The 20,739-nt window shown below is 35.4% G+C and overlaps 1 protein-coding gene across 2 annotated transcripts in view; it reads right to left on the bottom strand.

Annotated features, from left to right (window-relative positions):
- The window catches only part of LOC122533873 (microtubule-associated protein Jupiter), a 31,285-nt gene extending 12,508 nt beyond the window's left edge, over window positions 1-18,777 (bottom strand). The window contains exons 1-2 of one of the 2 annotated variants that reach the window (XM_043663987.1): window positions 18,478-18,777; window positions 18,296-18,445 (exon numbers count right to left, since the gene is read on the bottom strand). In XM_043663987.1, coding sequence (XP_043519922.1) covers window positions 18,296-18,357 — 62 coding nt within the window. In that variant the 5' untranslated portion in view covers window positions 18,358-18,445; window positions 18,478-18,777. Of the gene's footprint in view, window positions 1-18,295 lie in introns of both variants that reach the window. The other variant, XM_043663986.1, reaches the window with a different exon arrangement.
- Window positions 18,778-20,739: the final 1,962 nt, after the last annotated feature.

Raw genomic sequence — 20,739 nt, 5'->3', positions numbered from 1 at the left:
GTTTCCGTGGGTGCAGCGGGCAATAAAGAGTCACGCTCGAGCACTCGTCTTGACTTGGCTGCTGCTGGCAACTCTGTGTGAGGTCCCGGAACATCGAGGATGTCGATAACAAGGAGCGGCATTGTGGCCAATCTTTATCGCGTTTCTGACAATGGTCATTGTTCCGGCGTTTAATTACCCCAGGGCCTTGCCCCACGGCTCGCGGATTACTTCCTCGATTTCACGTTTCGCTAAATATTTGCACCGCGGTGAAACTCCCTCTCCCGCGGTTTTGGAAACAGATTGGACGCGTCGATACGGCACGGGAGATAGAATAAATACAGTTCGGTTGGAGATAAGACAATAAAAAGATTTTTTTCTTTTTTTTTTTTGAGAGTTTAAATTATTGATCACTTGGAAATAGACTTTATAAAAGTTGTAACACTCTTCGTGTCTAACAATTGAATCTTTATCTAAAATATTTAAATAAATAAATATATATATATAAATATAAATAAATATATAAATATTTTTAATTAAATATTATAATTTTATATATATATATAATATATATATTTTTATTATATTTATTATATTTAGATTTTTATATTTTATATAATAAATATATATATTTTATTATATTTATATTTTTATTATATATATATATTTATTTTATTAAAAGTATATATAATAATATATATACTTTTTAATTAAATATTATAATTTTATATATATATAATATATATAAATAAATAAATATCTATATAACAATATAATAAAAATTTTCTTCATCATCTCGATTTAGACAATTTCTTCAGAAACAGAAAGAAATTTTGGAGGACAAGTGCAAGCCTGAGTTTCCAAAAGAGTTTACAAAAATCGATGAGACAGCGAATATATTTCGCAAAATAGCTGAAACAACGTCGGTGAAATGTGAAAGCAGGAAGTTTGAAATCAAGGGTAATTCAGAGCAAAGTCTTTCTCTGTGCAATTCTTCTTCCTCCGCTTCGCTCTTCAACCACGCGTACACGTCGTACATCACTGATCGGCTGACAGACAGCACGCAAAGACCACTCGGTTCGATCTATCAAGCGCGGTACGTACCGATATGCTTGCCCACACGTTCTGTTCGATTCGTTTCAATTAGGAGCCAGCCGGATTTTTGACATTCGTTTCAGGAAGTTTCGTTGCGAGCCGTGCGCGCCGATTAGCCGACAACAGGCAGCCGCTGGCATATGCCAGACGCCTCTCTCGATTCGACTCTCAATAGCAATCGCGCGTGCGTTGGCGTCAGACAGTCGAGATACTCACTGAGAGGAAGCTCAATGTATCGTATCGTATCGTATCGTATCGTATCGTAGAAATTATGAGTAGGCTTAAGTTTCTTCGACACTCTGAAACGGCAATACCACGACTGCGCGAATTGTCTTCCATATTTCACTATCTTTGGGAGGGGGGAAAGATTCTACCTTCGAGCGCGGAGGATATCTCGATTTCACCGTTTGCGGAGAATAATTTGAGGTTTGATGCGAAGGTTGACGAAATGACGAGTTTTTCTGAAGTTGGATTGTGGATTTCTTTTTTTGGATATTTGTTTATTGAAGTAATGTTTAGTCAAACTGTGTATTTTTTAGACTTTAGAACATGTAGTATCAGCTGAGTAATTAAGAAGGATTAGCTGATCACTGAATCACTGTGTTCTTCGATCTTTGATAAATTCCGGAGAAAAAATTCCGCACTACAAATTTAGAAACAAATGTCGCTCCAAACTCTCGAGAGTTGAATGCAAATTTCTCGGAATTCGATAAAACTATGGAACAGAACATAATAATAGAAAGAATATTAAACGAAGAAAATACACAAAATTGTGAAACAAATGAAAGAAATACTAATGGAAAGAATATTAAGCGAGAAAACTTCAAAAAATTGAAAGAGTCAAAGCAATCCTTCCAATTACAATTAAAAAAAAAACTATTAAAAATTAATATATTAAAATTATATATATTAAAATAATAATATATTAAAATTATATATATTACAATTATTAATATATTAAAATAATAATATATTAAAATTATATATATTACAATCATTGATATATTAAAATAATAATATATTAAAATTATATATATTACAATCATTAATATATTAAAATAATAATATATTAAAATTATATATATTACAATTATTAATATATTAAAATTATATTTATAATATATTATATTACTATTATAATATTAAATTATATTACTATGTTATATAATATTTCAAAATTATTATATAAGATTGAAAATGAAACCGACAAGACACTTAAAAACAAAACTATTCTAAAACCATCCTAACTGTGCGATCAGAGTAGCCCCCTGCGTTCATTGTAAAACCTAGAACTTCTGTGTCACAGTGCTTGATAATTACTTGATCATCCTGTTCCCAGCTATCGGAACTTTCGCGGCTAGATTCGATTGTTCCAAAGCGTGCTGGTTGCGCAACGTAAACGCGAGTCACGAGCGTAAATTGTTCGCGCGAAACCGGCACGTGTGAATCGTTCAACACACTGTCACGTCCTCTTTGAGAATCGACGTGCAACGCGTGTAATATGAATCTAATGAATCGGCACGGGGAGGACCGCGTCATTAGCATGAACGAAGAAAGCGAGAAAGGAAATTTTTATCGGCTCGATTGATTGATTAAGCGTATTCATAAGCGAGGAGGATACGCACCTTGGGCATTTTGATTGGTTCTGAAGAACAGCCGGAAAAATCTAATTGCCCCTTTGTTCCTATTATGAACATTTTGTCCCGAGTATCTTATTGTAAATGAAATGTAAACGTTTGAACACTGAGGCTGACAGAGTACGTGGGAATTTCATTTTATTTCACAGAAATTTTGTTGATTTAATAGCAGATCTCATCGATTAATATAACATTTGAACACTGAAAGTTTCAATGAAAATATTCGAACTGATCGAATTTTGTAACTAACGGAGTATTCAAGACGGTTAATTTATAATTTTTCATGGTGGATATTTACACACTGAGAGTGTACAAAAATATTCGAAATATTCAATTCACAATTTTCCATTCTTATATTTATTAAAACTATCAGAACTGATTCAAACTGATCAGTTTCCAATTTTTCATAAACTTCTGACACAAAGTTATTTTATTTGTAAAAAATTTAGAAAGGAATTATTATCGTTCCTTTTTTTTAAATACAAACTGATGGTGTTTTAAAAAATTAATTAAATCAAAAATATTAAATTAATTAAATAAAAGAACGAACATTCCTTACAAGAATTAAAGCATTATAAAATTAATAATAATAATAATAATAAAAATAGTAATAATAAAAAATAAATAATAATAAAAATAGTAATAATAAAAAATAAATAATAATAATAAAATAATGATTAAGATGTCCAAGGCTGGCTAAGAACAAAATCCTCGCCGATTGCTCAAGCCGCAAAGAGTAAAAACCGCAGGGTACCATCATCATCGTCATTATCATCGTCGTCACGACACTCTGTACGAGGCATTGTTGCGCAGAAATAACGCCGTCAACGTCACAATTGACAGAAGATGTTTGCGACATCCACGAGACACGCCACGCACACCATATACAGCCAGTAGCAACGCGATCGATGCAAATGCGGCAAATCGGCAAGTCAAAGTGGATCGTTTGAATTACTTAGAAGACGATTCATCGATCCTGCCCCGACGAGAGAGAGAGAGAAAAAAAAAAGACGATTCCATCGATCAAAGGAAGCGTGATCAGTAATCAAATCAAATTAACAATTCATCGAGCCTCTCTGTTTAATCCATTATTTTATCATAAATTTATTTCGTAGACTAACAGTGATACGATGAGAAATTGTCGATATTTTAAAGTATTGTAATTTAGTCATAATATTCATTTGGTCTCATTTTGTTTTTGTTTTTTTTAATGTTTTTTGTATCGTGCAATGAGTAGGGAAGTAAGGATAATTTTTGATGTTCGAAAATTGTAAAAAATGTCGAAGTGTTGACAAATTTTCTCCGTGACATTGAAGATTGAGATCTCTCCTTTATATCGACGCCTTAAAACTTATCGTACGATTATTTTTCACCATTTTGTTATAGTTTATAGTATCATGGTCAAATGACGAAACCAAGTTACGATTCTTGAATATTTTCTCGTTCAAAGTTCAACAAAAATGGTGAAAAAAATCGTACAGCAATAGTTTCCAAGAATTGCAAAGAGAAACTTTCAGTCTTCAAGGAAAATTGTTCGATGTTTCTCCAACGATAGAAATTGCTCTGAAATTATTTTCTATTCCAAAGCTATTTATTATCGTTGAAATTATTCAACGATAAATAATTATCCTGTCTCGCCAATAAAAATAAGCAAAAATAAATTACCCGACAATAAACAATTGTCCTGAATTTTCGAAGAAGACCCTGTAAACTGCAACGCAAAGAGATTAATTGCGACGTTGCATCAAGATCTATATAAGGAAGCCGGATCGAGTAGAACCAAAAAAAAAAGTCTGTGTAACTTTATGCAATGGATCGTGGACTAAGTAATAGACAAAGTTTACGCGAAATTAACTAATTGGCCAATTACGCCTCCGCCCCGGTCGATTCAACAGCGTAATCGATCGACTTATTCGGTTCCGGTGAAATCGTCGATTTAACCTCTCTTTTCCACCTCTCTCTTTCTCACTCTCCTCGTTCTTAAACCCTTGTTTGGTTGGCCGTCGTTTTAACAAGCGGGTAATCAGACGAGCAACGAGTACTTTGCGAAATTTACTTCGACGCCGTTCGTTTCGATCAGCCATGCGATCGAGAAACGATTTTCTGGCTTCTTCAAAATGAGAACTTTGGAACTGTATATTTCCATCTCTTTCTGATGTTGATTTCATCGTGAGTTTGTGTTATGTCTTGCAAGGATTATTAATAGTTTTACGGTGTAATAAAATAACAGGGGACATTTAACTCGCAGTCAGTTTGTTGTAAAAGTGAGGCCCCATTCAACTGAGTTCCTTAAAATAATTTTCAATGATGTCTCTTCTTACAGTCTCGTGAATTTTTGAACCAACGTAATAAATAGTTTCCAACAACGAACTTCGTTCATACATTCTACTCTTTGCGACAGGCAAGTTGTTTTTAATTCCGCGAAACTTTCAATCCTTCGAACTTCCAACTTTCAAGTCGCAACAATTTCGAAACTAACGTGAATATTTAAATCCTTCAAATGTTCAGTTCCGAGTTTTCTTAAACTCTTGCGCTGGAACGACGAGGATTTGCCAAGCACGTCGAGGATTTTTTGTTTCAAAATCGTAATATTTCCTCAGTTTTAAGTATACATTTAAATAAAACAAAACAGTCAAAGCAAATAATAAATTTATTAATAATTTCTCGATAATTTCTATCCAGTGACATCATACCGACGAGTTCAAAAAGAAAGCGACACCGGTTCGGTCACTCGTTACGGTCCGCAGTCAGTTGCCAGCGCGAGTGGCTAAACTCCTTCACCTCCGTTTCTCGACTTTTCGTTACCGATCTTTCGAATTCTCAATTTTCTTTCGATTCTAAAACTTCTGACGTTCAACAACGCTGCGACAGTAGTTTAAGTTCGAAAAAAAAAAAAGAAAAAAAATACAAAATCTCACTTAACAGACGCGTATTTCCTATTACTTCTCGATCAAATGGCGATTTACGCGCGGAATGCCATTAGATAAATTATATCCGCGACGTTCGAAGCGGAGAAGCGGAGGCCTGCCGACCGATCCAGACTGACGAACGCGATATCGCGTTTCCTCGAGGAAACTATTCAGCTGGAGGCTCGAAGTTCACGTCCCGTGGCCCTGAATAATGCACAGGAAACACCGCGGAACAAAGTATGAGTTATCGAGCGCACACCGAGAGAAGAACGTACATACGTCGCGGGAGCGTACTATGAAAGAGATAGCTGGCGATGATTATCGGGCGAAGGTGCACCACGATCGATCGACTTCCAGCGTTTTCTCGGAGTCTCGTGTCACGGATTACAAAGGCACAGATAAAGTCAATGTTCTATAAAAGCGGCAGTTATAAATAAAGAAATCGGCGTAAGCGTCTATAGACGTGGAAATATCAAAAGTATCAAAGTTTTCTTTTCCCTTTTTTATTTCTTTTTTTCTATTTTTTTTTTTTTTTTTTTTTTTTTTTTCAAGGAAAGTTATTATCGATGAAACTGACGGGAGAAAATTTTATTTGAAGTCGAAGAGATATTAATTTGAAATATATTAATAATTACCAGTAATGATAATAATTTATAATTACAATAACGTTAATATTAATAATAATTTATATTATATTATATATTATAGTATTATAAAATAAATATATTAATTAAATTAAATATATAAATATATTATAATATAATATAAATATATTAATGATGATAATATTATAATATAAATATATTAATTATTAGTGATATATTATAAATGTGATATATATTATATTATAAATTGTGATTGTAATTTAAAGTTAATATTGGAAATTTATTGAAATTTATTAAAACAAAGATTTGGAGGAAATTCTGTTTTAAGGGAAGTAGTAATTAAACTCTAATTTGTAATAATTATTTTGAAACAACTTTGAGTTATTTCAAGATAGAAGAAAGGACGTTACTTCGTTATCAAAATTGGAATTTGACTTCGTCATCTGATAATGACTTTCACTGTTCAGTCAGTGTTGCTATTGGTCGAACATTTCTCTGCTGATCACCGGCAGGGATCGTAAATTATTTTGATAACATGTTCTAGGAATTGCTGGACTGACGTTTAAGTTCGTCGATTTGTAGAAATGTGTATTCGTGATTCACGTGATTGTAGAGCAAGTTACGTCAATTTCGGAATGCTTTGTTGGGAATTAGGGAGGATCTTTTTATCGAGCAGTCTTGTTTAAACTTCGAGATTTCAACTGAGATAAAAATTCTTGTATGAGAGTATCTTCAAATCTAAATTATTTTCAACGATTTTACATAAGAATTTTGTACAATATTGTACAATTTTATTTTAATTATCATACTTATTTATTACATCAAGCATTATTACATAAATATAATTTTAATTATATTTATATAATATTTAAGTCATTTATATTTTATATAATTTATATAATTATATAATTTATATATTTAATTTATTTATATACTTTATATATTTATATAATTTATATAATTATATATAAATTATATAATATTTAATTTAATAATTATATATAATTATTTAATTATATAATTTATATAATTATATATATAATTTATATAATTATATATATAATTTATATAATTATATATATAATTTATATAATTATATATAAATTATATAATATTTAATTTATCTACAGTTTATATAATAATGCTATAATTTATATAAATTATAAACCGATCAAGCTGACAAATTTAAAAAATCCTCTAAACAGTTGCTCCAGAAATTGACTCTCTTAAAAAAAAAAAAAAGAGAAGAAAATAATCAAAATCGCAGGTGAACGATCGCAAGCAACGCGAAATCGGTAAGGTCCAGACAGAGCAGGGTGCCTCGCCAGGGGCTTCCACGCGTCATACGTTCGCGAAATCCGTCTTTTCTCGTAGGAAGCCCCAAAGAACGATATCCACAAAGGCCTACCGAGCACGCACGAGGGGGAAGCCACCACTGCGGGGTGCTACGCGACGCGTGTTCACCCTTTCTTGTCCACCGGACAATGAGAGGGAGGAGGAGGGGGTAAGTAACCCCATGCCCAGGGATGATACGGATCCGGAAAGAGCGGACTCGTTCCTCGTAACGCGATACGTTTCGATCCACGTGGAACTTCGTGGATAGTTTTACACGTGGAACATATCGTAATGGCGGAGGAAGTCGATGGATGGAGGGAAAAAAAAAAAAAAAGAAGAAGAGGAACGTCGCTTCTTGGTCACACTTCGATCCACGTGGATGAGTATTCGATGTTGACGGTTGCACCGGCCTGCTCGAGCTGGAATCAGATCGCTGAGGAAACGATCGCCGTGGAAAATGAAATCTTTCTTTTCCTTTTTTCGTTTTTAAAGAAGCTACGATGAAGAAGTTGAGCAACGTAAATGTGAAAAATATAATCGAACAGAATGTAAACGAAGACGTTTTACTAGACTTTCTGTACAGAAGAATCGAGAATTTGCAAAACGCTCCGTAGAATTGCGTAAAGTAAGTTTGTAAACATCTTTAAAAAAAAAAAAAATCTAGGAGGGATTTTTAGAAATTGCGTGAAAAGTTTGTAAAATATTTTTAGAGTATATATCGTAAATATCCCGGAGAATGAATACTATATGAAAAAAAGTTTATTAAAATTCAGAAAATGTACGCTCGACACGAAGATTTATCTCTTGGAAATGCAATATTTTCCAATGTTACGCTGTTCCATTATTTGGTCACCAAATCAACATATAAAAAGAGGCATGATCGTCTTCATCAAAAGACAAGATCATTTAACTCGTTAAAAGTTATCATTCTACTACATAAATGTTTACAAATTTGTGTAGGATACTATTTTCCAAAGAAGAATTCCTATTGTACGCGATAATAAGAAATTATACACGTTGCAAATCCAGTTGCATAACGTATTATCGTCGAGATGAGCCTCAAGAGGTTGAAATTATAATTTTCCTCGAAAACTGGAAACATCGAAATATCCTAATAATAGTGAGAATTCTCGCAGTAGAGAAAAAAAGGGGGAGAAAATCAGCTAATTGGATTGGTCCCTACTTAAGCTTAATCTAAGTGGAAGTCAGAAGTCATGGAAGCAGAAATTTCCAATTCTACCAGGAATATTCCCTTCGTTAGCATACGTTGAAAGCATCCATGACGCCAGTACAATTAACAATTCCAATGTGTAACTATTACGACGCATTTTGCAGATTGTTTCAATTCGAGTAGTGCAAGTAGGAGGAACCGGAAATGTGATTAACTTAGGAGGAGAGGGAAAAAACAACATGTGTCACACCCACTCGCAGTTTAATCCGTCTTGGTTAGGCAAGGACTCGTTAAGAAGGTTAATCGTCGATTGATAATTGCTCGATCCGGTCGTTTAAGTTTAAGAGATCTGTCTGAACGAAATTGACATTGATCGACAGTCTATTCTATCATTTAATCGAGCAAAAATGCTGCCATTTTTTGCTTGGAACAGAGAGTAAGAATTATTTTTTGAGATGTAATTATAATGTTATTATCATACAACTTTTTTATTGTATAATCATATTTATTATATAATTATATAAACTTTTTTTTATATAAATTTATATAATTATTATTATTACTATTATTATTACCATTATTATTATTATTATTACTATTTATTTTCGAGACATGATTATAATGTTATTATTACACAATTATTTTTATTATTTAATTATATAAATTTTTTTTATAATTATTATATATAATTATTATATATATATTTTTTATAATTTTTTTTATAATTATTATTATATATAATTATTATATAATTTATGTTTTGAGATACGATTATAATGTTATTATTATACAACTATTTTTATATGATTATATAAATTCTTTTTATACAAATTTATACACTATACAATTATTTTTTTATTATAATGTTTCACATATAGAGTCCAAGAATAACGTTTTGAAATATTATAGTATTGCTAAAGTAGTATTATAATTTGTCTATTATAAAATATCATTTTCGAAATTGAGTTCGGTCGTACACTTCGTCGTAATGTTCGTAAATAACGTGTAAAAGCTAACTTTGCGAAGTTACAAAATTGTAACAACAGCGAGTCAATTTTACAAGAAATCTGCAAGTTGTCTCTTCGAAACTTGAGATCGAACCTTCGTACGAACACGTCGTTCCACGTTGTCCTTCCCAACCAAAAAAAATTCCATCGTTCAACTGTACAATCCCTCCCGCAGAGACGCGATGCATAATTCAAAACTTTAACAGGACCATCTTTATCCTACATCTAGATCCTTCTTTCTTGGATCTTTCTCTTAGTACCGGTCAGTCGAGGTCTTGCGCAAACTTAGCTACATCGTAATCCAAACGTACGTGTCTGACACTTTGTTCTTTGTTTCGCCAGCTGTTTCGCATCGCTGATTTAGTAGTAACGAGAGAAAAAGATTTAACGCTGACTAATTGATATTCGAATTGATTGTCGCTGGTAGAGTTAGAATTTCTGCTTTCTGTTTTTTTTTTTTTTTTTTTTTTCTTCTGTCTTCGAACGATTTGTCACTTGGCCTATTTGAGGATTCGTATCTAAAGTCGGAAGATCTTAATATCATAACCGGAGTAAACTAAAACTGTTTGGGAGAGCTGCCAGTTGATCAGATCTCGCTGTTACCAATCCCGATCGATCATCATTGACGATCGAGAATAAAACATCTCGTCACTGTTGAAATTTAAGAATGGAAAATACAATGGAAAAATCGAAACGTTTTAATAGTAATGTTCCGCAGGAAAAGATTCTCTGGAAACGTTTACACATTTCTACAAATCGATTTGTATTGAAGAAAAATTCTTCTAAATCGTCGGTTACTTCGCAGAGATGCAAGAAAATTCTTTGACAAGAGAAACATTCTGCGTTTTCTAACACTTTGTAAAAGTAACTTAGACATATCTACGAAATTGATCGAAATCCCTCAACAAGAAGAACTTTCTAAATTATTTGACACTTTGTAGAAACAACCTTAGAAATATCCATTATATCAAACTTAGAAATTGATTAAAATTCGTCAAGAAGGAAGATCATTTCTGAACAAATCGCAAGGGCAGCTTAGAAATTTCTACAAAATCGAAAAGATTCTTCCGTACAAAGTAACATTAATAATGGCGAAAAAACACCAAAGAGAGCAGTTAAGATAAAAACACGAGAACAAAGTTCTAGAGTTATTAGATTTACTAAGCAGAGACTTTTGAGTATGTAAAAGAAGGGAGTACTCATAAACGAAAAGGCCTAATCAAGTGGTACGACAGAGAAAAAATATTAATCCCCAATAGGAATTCCCACAAAATTATCTAAAACAAAAAACAAAAAAAAAAAAAAAAAAAATTCTCTTACCAGCAACAAAATTTGGAGAAAAGTCTTCCAGATTTCCTGATTTCGTCGAATTATTCCTGACCGGAATAAAAAGAACCGTTGAAACATCGAGAGATGAGTATGAAAAAAATCAACAAAATCCTCCCCGTCGCGATAGCTTGTGCTTTTTCAAGTGATCTCGTGTCATCCTTCGAAACAGGTTCGAAAAATGATTTATGAAACGAAACTCTTTTTCTCTCTCTCTCTCTCTCTCTCTCTTTTGGGCGACGAGCGTCAAGGATGGGCTTCTTGTTTATCACTCGAGGACAAAGGCCATACTGTATCGGGACTTGTATAGAGCGGGCATTATTATAACGGGGAGCATCGATGGGAAAAACACGCACGAATGCTCGTCTTTGGAACCAGGCCGGATAAGCATCAATCTCGATGCCACGAATCCGCGATCAGGGCGATAACCGTGATGATAACCTCTCGAGACTCTCGTGTCGTGACTCTGCGCCCCATTGTTTCCATTTTACAGGTGTTAACAGTCCCAGGATGAGAAGCAAGGTGAATTTCGTTGGGTGATTCGCTAATTTACGAGCCCCGTTGTTGTCTTAAACCTCTTGCGCTAGTAACTGGTTCGCGGACCATAACGAGCGACCGAACCGTACACGATAACTCGTCGCTTTCTTTTTTAAACTCGCCGGTATATCACTGGACGAAAATTATTGAGAAATTATTAATAAATTTATTATTTGTTTTGCCTGGATTATACTTAAATATACGTCGTTCCAGCGGGAGAAGTTTTTGGAAGTACCGACAGATTTCTATTATTTCGTAATTTTATTATGCTGTCATTAGATTTTTATTTGTCTAGACTGTCACTGAAACTTTGGATTAATAACAGAACATATCGAGATTTCACAGAAATTTTATAGACCTAGAGATTTAAATAATTCATCGCCGAAGCTTACATTTTTTTATTATGAAAAAATTTTGTGAAAAAAAAAAAAAAAGGGAGACTTTCTCTTACTTAGAAGAGGAGAAGATTATTAATCGAATCCAATTGAAAATCCGAGCTAATCCTAAATAAATCACTCGATGCAATAGTTAGACAATAAGCTATTTACAAGTATATAAAGTTCTCAAAGCGTGAATATAAGTCCGTAACTTTCGTAAGTTGTGGTTCAATCGTGGAAGAAAAGAGCTGATACAATTTGTAACGTGTTACTATGTCCGATTGTTTCCACGATTTAGGTTACATCAGATAGAGAAGGTTCAGATTCGAAAATGACTTATTGTCCGTGGTATAATTCAACGAACTTTCACTGTAAACGTTTAACCAAACAATAAGGTTCACGTTCGGTATTGATAACGGATTCGAAGAAAGTTTTACGCCGTGCTCGATTCTAATCGACCATTTTCGAGCGCGTCCATTATCCTACATTCGTTCTGAACTTCTGAAGTGCTGCTGCTGATAGACGAAGAATCCGAGCGTATAAGAATAACAGGAACCTGCTGACAGATAAAACTACCAAGAACTTTTTCTTTTTTTTTTTTTTTAATGAGAATTCTTCCTGAGTGAGGTCAACGCAGGTCAAGCTTTGTAATTTCAGAAGGCTAATGACATCTTTCTATTGGTTGGAATACCCACTGATTCGAATTTTGAAAGCTACGAGAACAAATTTCGTAACTTATGACTCACAATTTTTCAATGCTATCGTATATAACTTGTGTCCAGTGAAGAAATGAGACAGAATTCGAAAGACTGCCTAACGTGTTTATCGTAGTAAACTGGACAAAATAAATTTTCTTTGCCTAGGTGTATAAACATTTAGAATGTTGATAAAAATACGCAGTCTTTGACAATGAGTAATTATCTAAAAGCAATGAATTCAATGATATTTCGTCGACGAGAGGAAATTTTGTAGAGCAGTAACAATAGGAATTCCAATTCGATTGCATCTTTACAGGAATATAAATGAGACGAGAAAATTGATCACAGACTGTTGAACCAGCGAACACGTCTTGAGAAGAAAGGTCTTTAAACAACGGTAACACGTTCCACAATTATATGTATTAAGGTTATCAATTTAACGCTATATTTACTCTTGAAAAACAAACTTCATAAAAGGACAATGAGCACGAAAACTCCAGTTTACACTTTACGTCGAGAGAGAATTTCACTCGCCAATTGTCCAAGAGCTACCATTTCTATTCTTGAGGCAGATTTCAGGAAAAAGGAACAATAAACACGAAAATTCGAATTTACACGTCCTCCTTTGCAAAATTTGAAACTAGCAGAGCTTCGAAAAATTTTGAGAATTACAAAGTTTGAAAATTACAAAATTTGAAATTTGCAAAGTTTGAAGGGTTTGAAAATTTAAAATTTACAAAGTTTGAAATTTGCAGAGTTTGAAAGGATTGAAAATTAAAAATTTGCAAAGTTTGAAAGGTTCGAAAATTTAAAATTTACAAAGTTTGAAAGGCTTGAAAATTTAAAATTTGCAAAGTTTGAAAGGATTGAACATTAAAAATTTGCAAAGTTTGAAAGGTTTGAAAATGTAAAAATTTGCAAAGTTTGAAAATTAGAAAATTTAAAATTTACAAAGTTTGAAATTTGCAGAGTTTGAAAGGATTAAAAATTAAAAATTTGCAAAGTTTGAAAGGTCGAAAATTTAAAATTTACAAAGTTTGAAAGGTTTGAAAATGTAAAAATTTGCAAAGTTTGAAAATTTGAAATTCGCAAAGCTTGAGAGAAAATTCGAAATATACAAAAGCTATTTATCCAACGTTGATCTATCCTCCGAAAGTCACGACGATCAGATCTTCCTGCGAGTATCGAAAGCGGCGAAAAAAATCGATGCAAGATTTTTGACTAGGCGATTAACACCTCCACGAGAGAGTTATCACTTGGACTTAGATAAAAGAGATCGCGTGGGTGTTTTATAAAGTGTGCACATATACAGGGAAAAATCATGGCGGCAATTAAGCTCGAAGAACTGGCCGGAGGTGACATCCGTGTAATTACAGTTGTTCAAGAGCCGCGTACACGTCAATTACCCGAGGGCGTTGACCACGTATTAAACGAAGCTCAATTGCAGAAATCTTTCGTTTAAACACTTCGTCGTCGTCAATTTTCTTTTGTCATCAAGCTTCCTTGTGACATTGAAAGATAAAACAATCGAATTAGCACACGTTCCAATTAAAATGAAATGAATGATATTTCATCAGAGACACCCTTCGTTTAATCAATAACGTTTACTTTAATTTCGTTACAGAACATTTTATTTATTTTTCGAAATATTTCCAGAGACTATTAATTTGTCGAAATTGTTTGTTGAGATCGTTAGAGGCTATTAATTTTTGGGAATTAAATGTATTACTATAATCTAAATCTTATTGGAGAAATTATTGGAAAGCTAAATTGTTATGTTTAAATCTTGAGCATAAATATTTCGAATTTATCATAATAAATTTTTCTAAAAAAAGAAAAAACCCGAATATGTTCACAAAATGGTAAAGTAAAAAAGTAAAAGTACTTTTCATTAAAAGAGGTTCGAGGAAACTTCGAAATAATTATACTGAAAATAATAACTTTTTGCTAGTTAGAGTTAATAGATCAGAATGATAGTTGTGAAACTTTGATAACGTAAAAATGAAGCATACAGTTTATCTCGGAACTGGTGGAATACCATGAAACGAGCAAAAACTACCGACTAATCAGCCGGTTAATATTTCCACGACGTTTAAGATATTAAACAGAGACACGTACATATATAGTGTGGAATAACAGTCACGCTTTCTAAACTCGACTCTGTTTCGCTCTGTTCCTCTATTTCGGTACAGCCTCGACACTTTTGACACGTGAAGACACGCTTCCTCTGATGCTGAAAGAGCTGAAAAAGCTCCAAAAAAAAGAGCTTCCGGAGAAAGAGAGAGAGACAGACTTGTCAAAGACTTGAAATCTATTTACTCTGTCAGTAATTGCGAAAATAAACGAGACTTTGTAGAAAATATTTTCCGAGACGATATTTTGTAGCGACGAAAAAATTATAACACAAAGTTTAATGAAAACACATATATATCGTATATTCAGTATATCGTCTGTAACCATGTTTTACAAAGTGAGGCTATAACATTTAATGATATTATAATTTTAATGCTACGTTATAACATAAATGAGAATAAAGTCAATGAATCATTTCGAAGTTCCTTGTTGCGAAACGTAGGAATGAAATATGAGTTACGTACGAAGGACTCGCACAGTGCATAATGTGTAAAATCGTAACCAATGAATCGTAAGGGGCAGCAACAATAATTAATCGACGAGTAATTATCATCTGCGCTCGAGAATGTTGCAGAATAAGATCAGTCAGAGTAACGAAACTATTAATCATTCCCAACGCATTATTACATTACTAGTTACAAACTGTAATACAATATGAATCGAGTATAACTTTAAGTAATGGTAAATAAGAAATGGCCATAATTACCCATGATTAATAATTATCGCGCGAGAAATAAATTATCTCGATAATCGTAATTAATCGTGTAATCAATTAGTAATTAATAATCATCGCCTGCAACGAAGAACATCACGAAGATCAATCTTGCGTGTTAATGCGCCAAGAATTTCTAAAATAAATTATTTCGAAATTTGTCTTTGTGAAATAGTAAAGGGCGAACTATTAATTATTATGCTACCGAGGACAGTGATATTATCAATACTCAAACACAATCACATGGGTATTGAAATTTCACAATTTATGTTTACATTATGTTTATTATTTATATTTATATTTGTCATATCATTTCTTTTTGAGATCTTGAATTTTTCCCAAGAACATTTCTCATTGTATTGTATAATGTTGCTCATATTAAATTAATAAATGAGTTTAGTGCACGATCAAACGGAAAATACAATATTAAAAATGCAAATATTATTATTATTATTATTATATTTTTACTAACGTGTATTTATTTTACAATAATTACTCTCTTCTACAACCGAACAATCCCATCATCGCCATTTAAGAATCAAGGGATGAAATTTACTTTTTAACCCTCATAATATACCGACTATAATAATTTGCACGTATTATGAAAATTTCAAACATTTATTAGGAATTCGAAATTAATTTTATTTGTTAAAAATTTCAGAATTTAGCAATGTCGGGCTCCCCGTTCCAAATCTTATGGCTACCAACGTTAAATTTCATCAATTTCGATAATATGAACTGTTCGAACAATTCACGATTTAACTATTTGAAATATCCCGAAACTATTAACTCTTTCTCCAAGAACAATCAGTGGAACAATGTTTTCCAATGTTCTCTGCGGCACGGTTTCCTGTTTCTTTAACATTAGAAAACGCGCACCGACTAGGAGAGCATGGAAACACGTTGTTTTCGATACAAAGAGGATAAACAACTGTTACACACAGCGGTATTCGCAGGCAGAGTGCTTTATCTCTGGAATTACTTAAATGGTTTCCACCGTGATAAAAATTGCCGGAGCTTCTTCTTCCCAGGAAGTCGCGCATCCTTCCCCCGTGGAATTTTCTAATTGCACGCGGTGAAACCTGGCGAAACCATCGTGGCAAAGCTTCGCCTTTTAAACGATCGCCTTCGGTAACATTCAATATTTACCACCGCGGATAATCACGATAGTTACTTCTTGCGATTTTACTGCCCCGATGGCTAACTCTTTAACGTTTTCCTCTACCATTTCAGACCTTCGCGTCTCTGTAAAGTAACTTTCGTTGCTTTTCTTCTAGCGCTTCCGGTCTTTCTCTTCCTTTTTTTTTTTTTTTTAATATAAATGTTCTCGTTATTAATACGCACGACTGAGTTTCGCTCGTAACGTTACACGATTGGAGATAGCGATTATTAAACGATTTAGTTTTAATTTCTTTAATTTCTACCACTGAATATTCCTTTCTTTTTTTATTGTATTTCTATTATATTACTACTTAATGATAAAATATTGCAAATATTTACGTTAGTAACAATATATTTCTAAATACATTTTTCTTCTTTATCATATTATATATTGGAAGTAATTTAGCTGAAATGCTTAGCAAAAGAATAACAATTGATACGCTGCGTATTTAAATAAAATTAAGTAAGAAAAAGAAGCATCGAACGAAAGGAGTGTTTAAGAAAAAGAGAGACCCAATAAAATATCAAATCTGACCCAACAGCGATCGTGCGTGCGTGCGTGCGTGCGTGCGTGCGTGCGTGCGTGAAATTACGCGCTGTTGGAAGGTTAAACAGTTTCGAGATAACCGTGAAAGAAACGAAATTGTTCGGGCCTTTTGAACGAGAGAATTAATTCTCGACATTGAACTTGGGATTTTCAGAATTCTTTGAACGATGGCGACACCAGCACACATTCAAGGACTATCTCGCGAGATGCCGATCGATCGCCGACCAGACACCAGCCTCGCATCTCTAATCAACCACTCTCGATCATTTTTGACAAATTTCTCACGAAGAAATCCTATCACAGGCACGATACTCCTGCGTCTGATTAGATTAACTCTAACGTTCTAGAATATTCCTATGAATATCCTGAATATTCTTCCCAATTTATCCGATTATACAACAAACTTCGCACACAGAAACTTCGTCCTTGAAAACTACGAATATCGCGTCGAACATACACACAACATTGTTTCCTGTCACAATTGATAAGAGCAAGGATAAAACATACGACTCACGAGGAAAACTGCGTTAAAAAGAGTTTCCAGAATATTCTTTCCAATTTCCCCCGCGACATTCGAGGAGCCACACTCGCCAAACCGACAACTTTCACATTATTTCCTGTATACACGAAAATTAAAAATCTCTTGAAAGAAATTACCGTAAGAATATTCTTAAGAATTCTACAATATTTCTTCCACAGAGAGGAAGACACCTCAGACTACCAATTGATGAAAAGGAAACAAAAAAAAAAAAAAAAAAGAAAAAGAAATTCCCAAAAAGTTCCTCCTTGCAGCATCCGACGAAGATGCACAAATATCGTCAGTCTGACACTAGTACACCCGATTAAATCAAGCCGGCGAGATCTATCAAAAAAGAAGAAAAAAAAACAAAAAAAAACAAAAAAAGAGAGAAAGATCGACGAGACGTGTTCCGTCCGGGGAAAAAGGAGAAGGAAAAAGGCGTGTGTCACGGAAGTGGCGAACCGGATGTCCAGCGAGATGGCCAACAACAGGAGCCGCAGTGCGGTAAAGAGGCGGACGAGCAACCGAGTATGTCCCAGGCATTACCTTTTCTTTCCGTATCCGACGTTGTCGAGCTCGACGTGTCTGTAGGTCGCGTAAGTGGCCATCGTTCTTGCCTCTTCGATCTCCCCCGAAGGATATCACCTCACTCGTACACCCTTTGCAGAGTGTGTCTTTCTCTCTCCCTCTCTCTCTCTCTCTCTCTCTCTCTTTTCTCTCTTTCTCTCTCTTTTCTCTCACCCCGAGATTCGCGTGTACGCACGGCGAAACAGCTTCTCAACTATCTTCGACTATTCTTCGACGAGCAGTGTGCCTCGTGAACGTTTGAGTGAGAATCCACTCGGACGTGTGTTTGGCTCGACGTGCTGTGCGGCTCCGTTCGAGAAGGATCGTCTGTTCCCGGTTCCTCGAAACGACTGAAGATTCTCGTTTGAAATGATAAGGTCACGGATAGATATCGTTGATCGAGAGCAGAGGTAACACTCGTTGCCGCGTACAGCCGAGAAACTGGCAGCCGAATGAGGATCCAGCCAGTATATAATGCCTCCTCCATCGGTGCTTCCCTCCTCTCTCTCTCTCTCTCTCGCGCGCTCTCTCTCTTACGTGCCCGTTCTCTTTCTCTCTCTCTGGTGGCTGGTCTAGCACCGTCTCTCTTCTCCCCTCTCTTGCTGCTTCACCCTGTGCAAAAGCTCTTTCAGTCTGGTTCCGTCTGCGCTTCTCTCTCTCCCTCCCTCTCTTTCTCTCTCTCTCTTTTTAGATAGATGTATTATTCGCGTCCTTGTTTCGATCACTCTTCGATCCGTGTACTTTTTCTCTGTCCAGCTTTTCTGCAAGCTCTCGTTCTATACATACATACATACATATATATATCTTTCGTAGCTCCCGTGTGGCTCTCTGAGTGGGTGTCTTTGTTTCTCCCTTGTTTGATTCCCGCTTTTGATTCAAAAGCTCTCGTTTTTTCTTACGTGTCTCTCCTCTTCATCTTTCGTTCTCGTGTCTTCCTGTCGCTGTCTTTGTCTCGGTCTGTTTAATTCCTGTCTCTGTCATTTTGCATCTCCCTAGTAGAGGATCCCTCCTCTCTTTGGTTCCTACTTTCGCTCCCTATCTTCGTCCCACTCGTTGGTCCCTACGACCGTCTCTTCGTCCGGGCAGCAGCCACGCACCACCGTCTCCTATTTCATGATTGCACCACCAATTCCAGCAGCAGCAGCAGCAGCAGCAGCAGTGGGAGCAGCGGAATCAAGGGATAACCCCCCGGCGGAGCACGGTTTGTATGCACTTCCACCCCCGACACGGCGGAAGGCCGACGACGCCGACGCCGACGTCGTGCATTCACCACCTCAATCAATACACGGCTCGCGGAGAGAGCGAGAGAGAGAGAGAGAGAGAGAAAGAGAACACGCGCGGGAGGGACACGTCGCCGTCGACGATCGCGTCGTCGCGTTCCCCGCTGCTGCATGTGCAGCACGCCGATGCACGTGCGCTAACAGTTGAAGCGCACTCGGAGAGATAATGAGCGCAGCAGAGAGGAGAGACAGAGAGAGAGAGAGAGAGAGAGAGAGAGAGAGAGAGAGAGAGAGAGAGAGAGAGAGATAGAAAGAAGGGTGGATGGTCGGCGTCAAGGGCTGCGCTCGATCGTTAGGGATGTCTTTCGACGCCGCCAGAGGTGGTGCGAGCAAGCAAGTAAATGAGAAGAGAAGCGGGCAGAGGCGGTTAGACGCGTGTAGATGTAAAGAAAAAGGGGGCGAGTGCGAGTCGACGCGAGTGTGGATGTAGAGGAGGACGAGCGAGATGCGTGGTAAACGCGAGGAGGGGCGATTAGATGCGAAAGGGCTGTAGATAGGAGTGGATGTTGAGAAAAGTGGCAATAGAATAAACGCAACGAATGAACGCAAAGATGGACGAGTAGACGCGTACGAATGCGAAGAAAGTCGATTGAAGAGAGTCACCGACGACCAAAGCATGAAATTTCCATCAGAGACGTTAGAATAAATGGAAAAAGAAGAAAACAGAAAATCTTTATAGTACAGCAGAGTACACAAGCTTTTATTTATGTATTTTATGAAGGATCGACCAAGTCTCCAAAAATATACTGTTTTGTATCTATAAAATATTTAAACAAAAATATTCAAAACGGTCATTTTGACCATTTTGGTAGTTCCAGTGTCAAACGCGAGTAGATGCAGGCAAAATTCCAGGGAAATGTAACGTAGAGGAGAATAAATGCGAGGAAAGACAATTGTAAAGGCACGAGTATACACGCGAAGAGAGATGTATAAAAAAGGTAGACGAGGGAAAATGAAATAGATGCAAACAGGCGCGACCAGCTGCGAACATGTAGATACACGGAGTAAAGTAGGATAAGGCGGGACGTAAGAACGAATGCGATGAGAAATGACTGAGATCTGCGTGAACGAACGCGAGGAGAAGTAACTACTGGCGTAACTCGTGCACGTTGCACATAGATGCAACACACGCGCGAGGAGAAA

The sequence above is a fragment of the Frieseomelitta varia genome, unplaced genomic scaffold, assembly GCF_011392965.1.
Source record: "Frieseomelitta varia isolate USP_RPSP 00005682 unplaced genomic scaffold, Fvar_1.2 scaffold_558, whole genome shotgun sequence".
NCBI lineage: Eukaryota > Metazoa > Arthropoda > Insecta > Hymenoptera > Apidae > Frieseomelitta > Frieseomelitta varia.
Note: the sequence above shows the minus strand (reverse complement) of the source record. Positions and strands in the feature narration are given on the sequence as shown.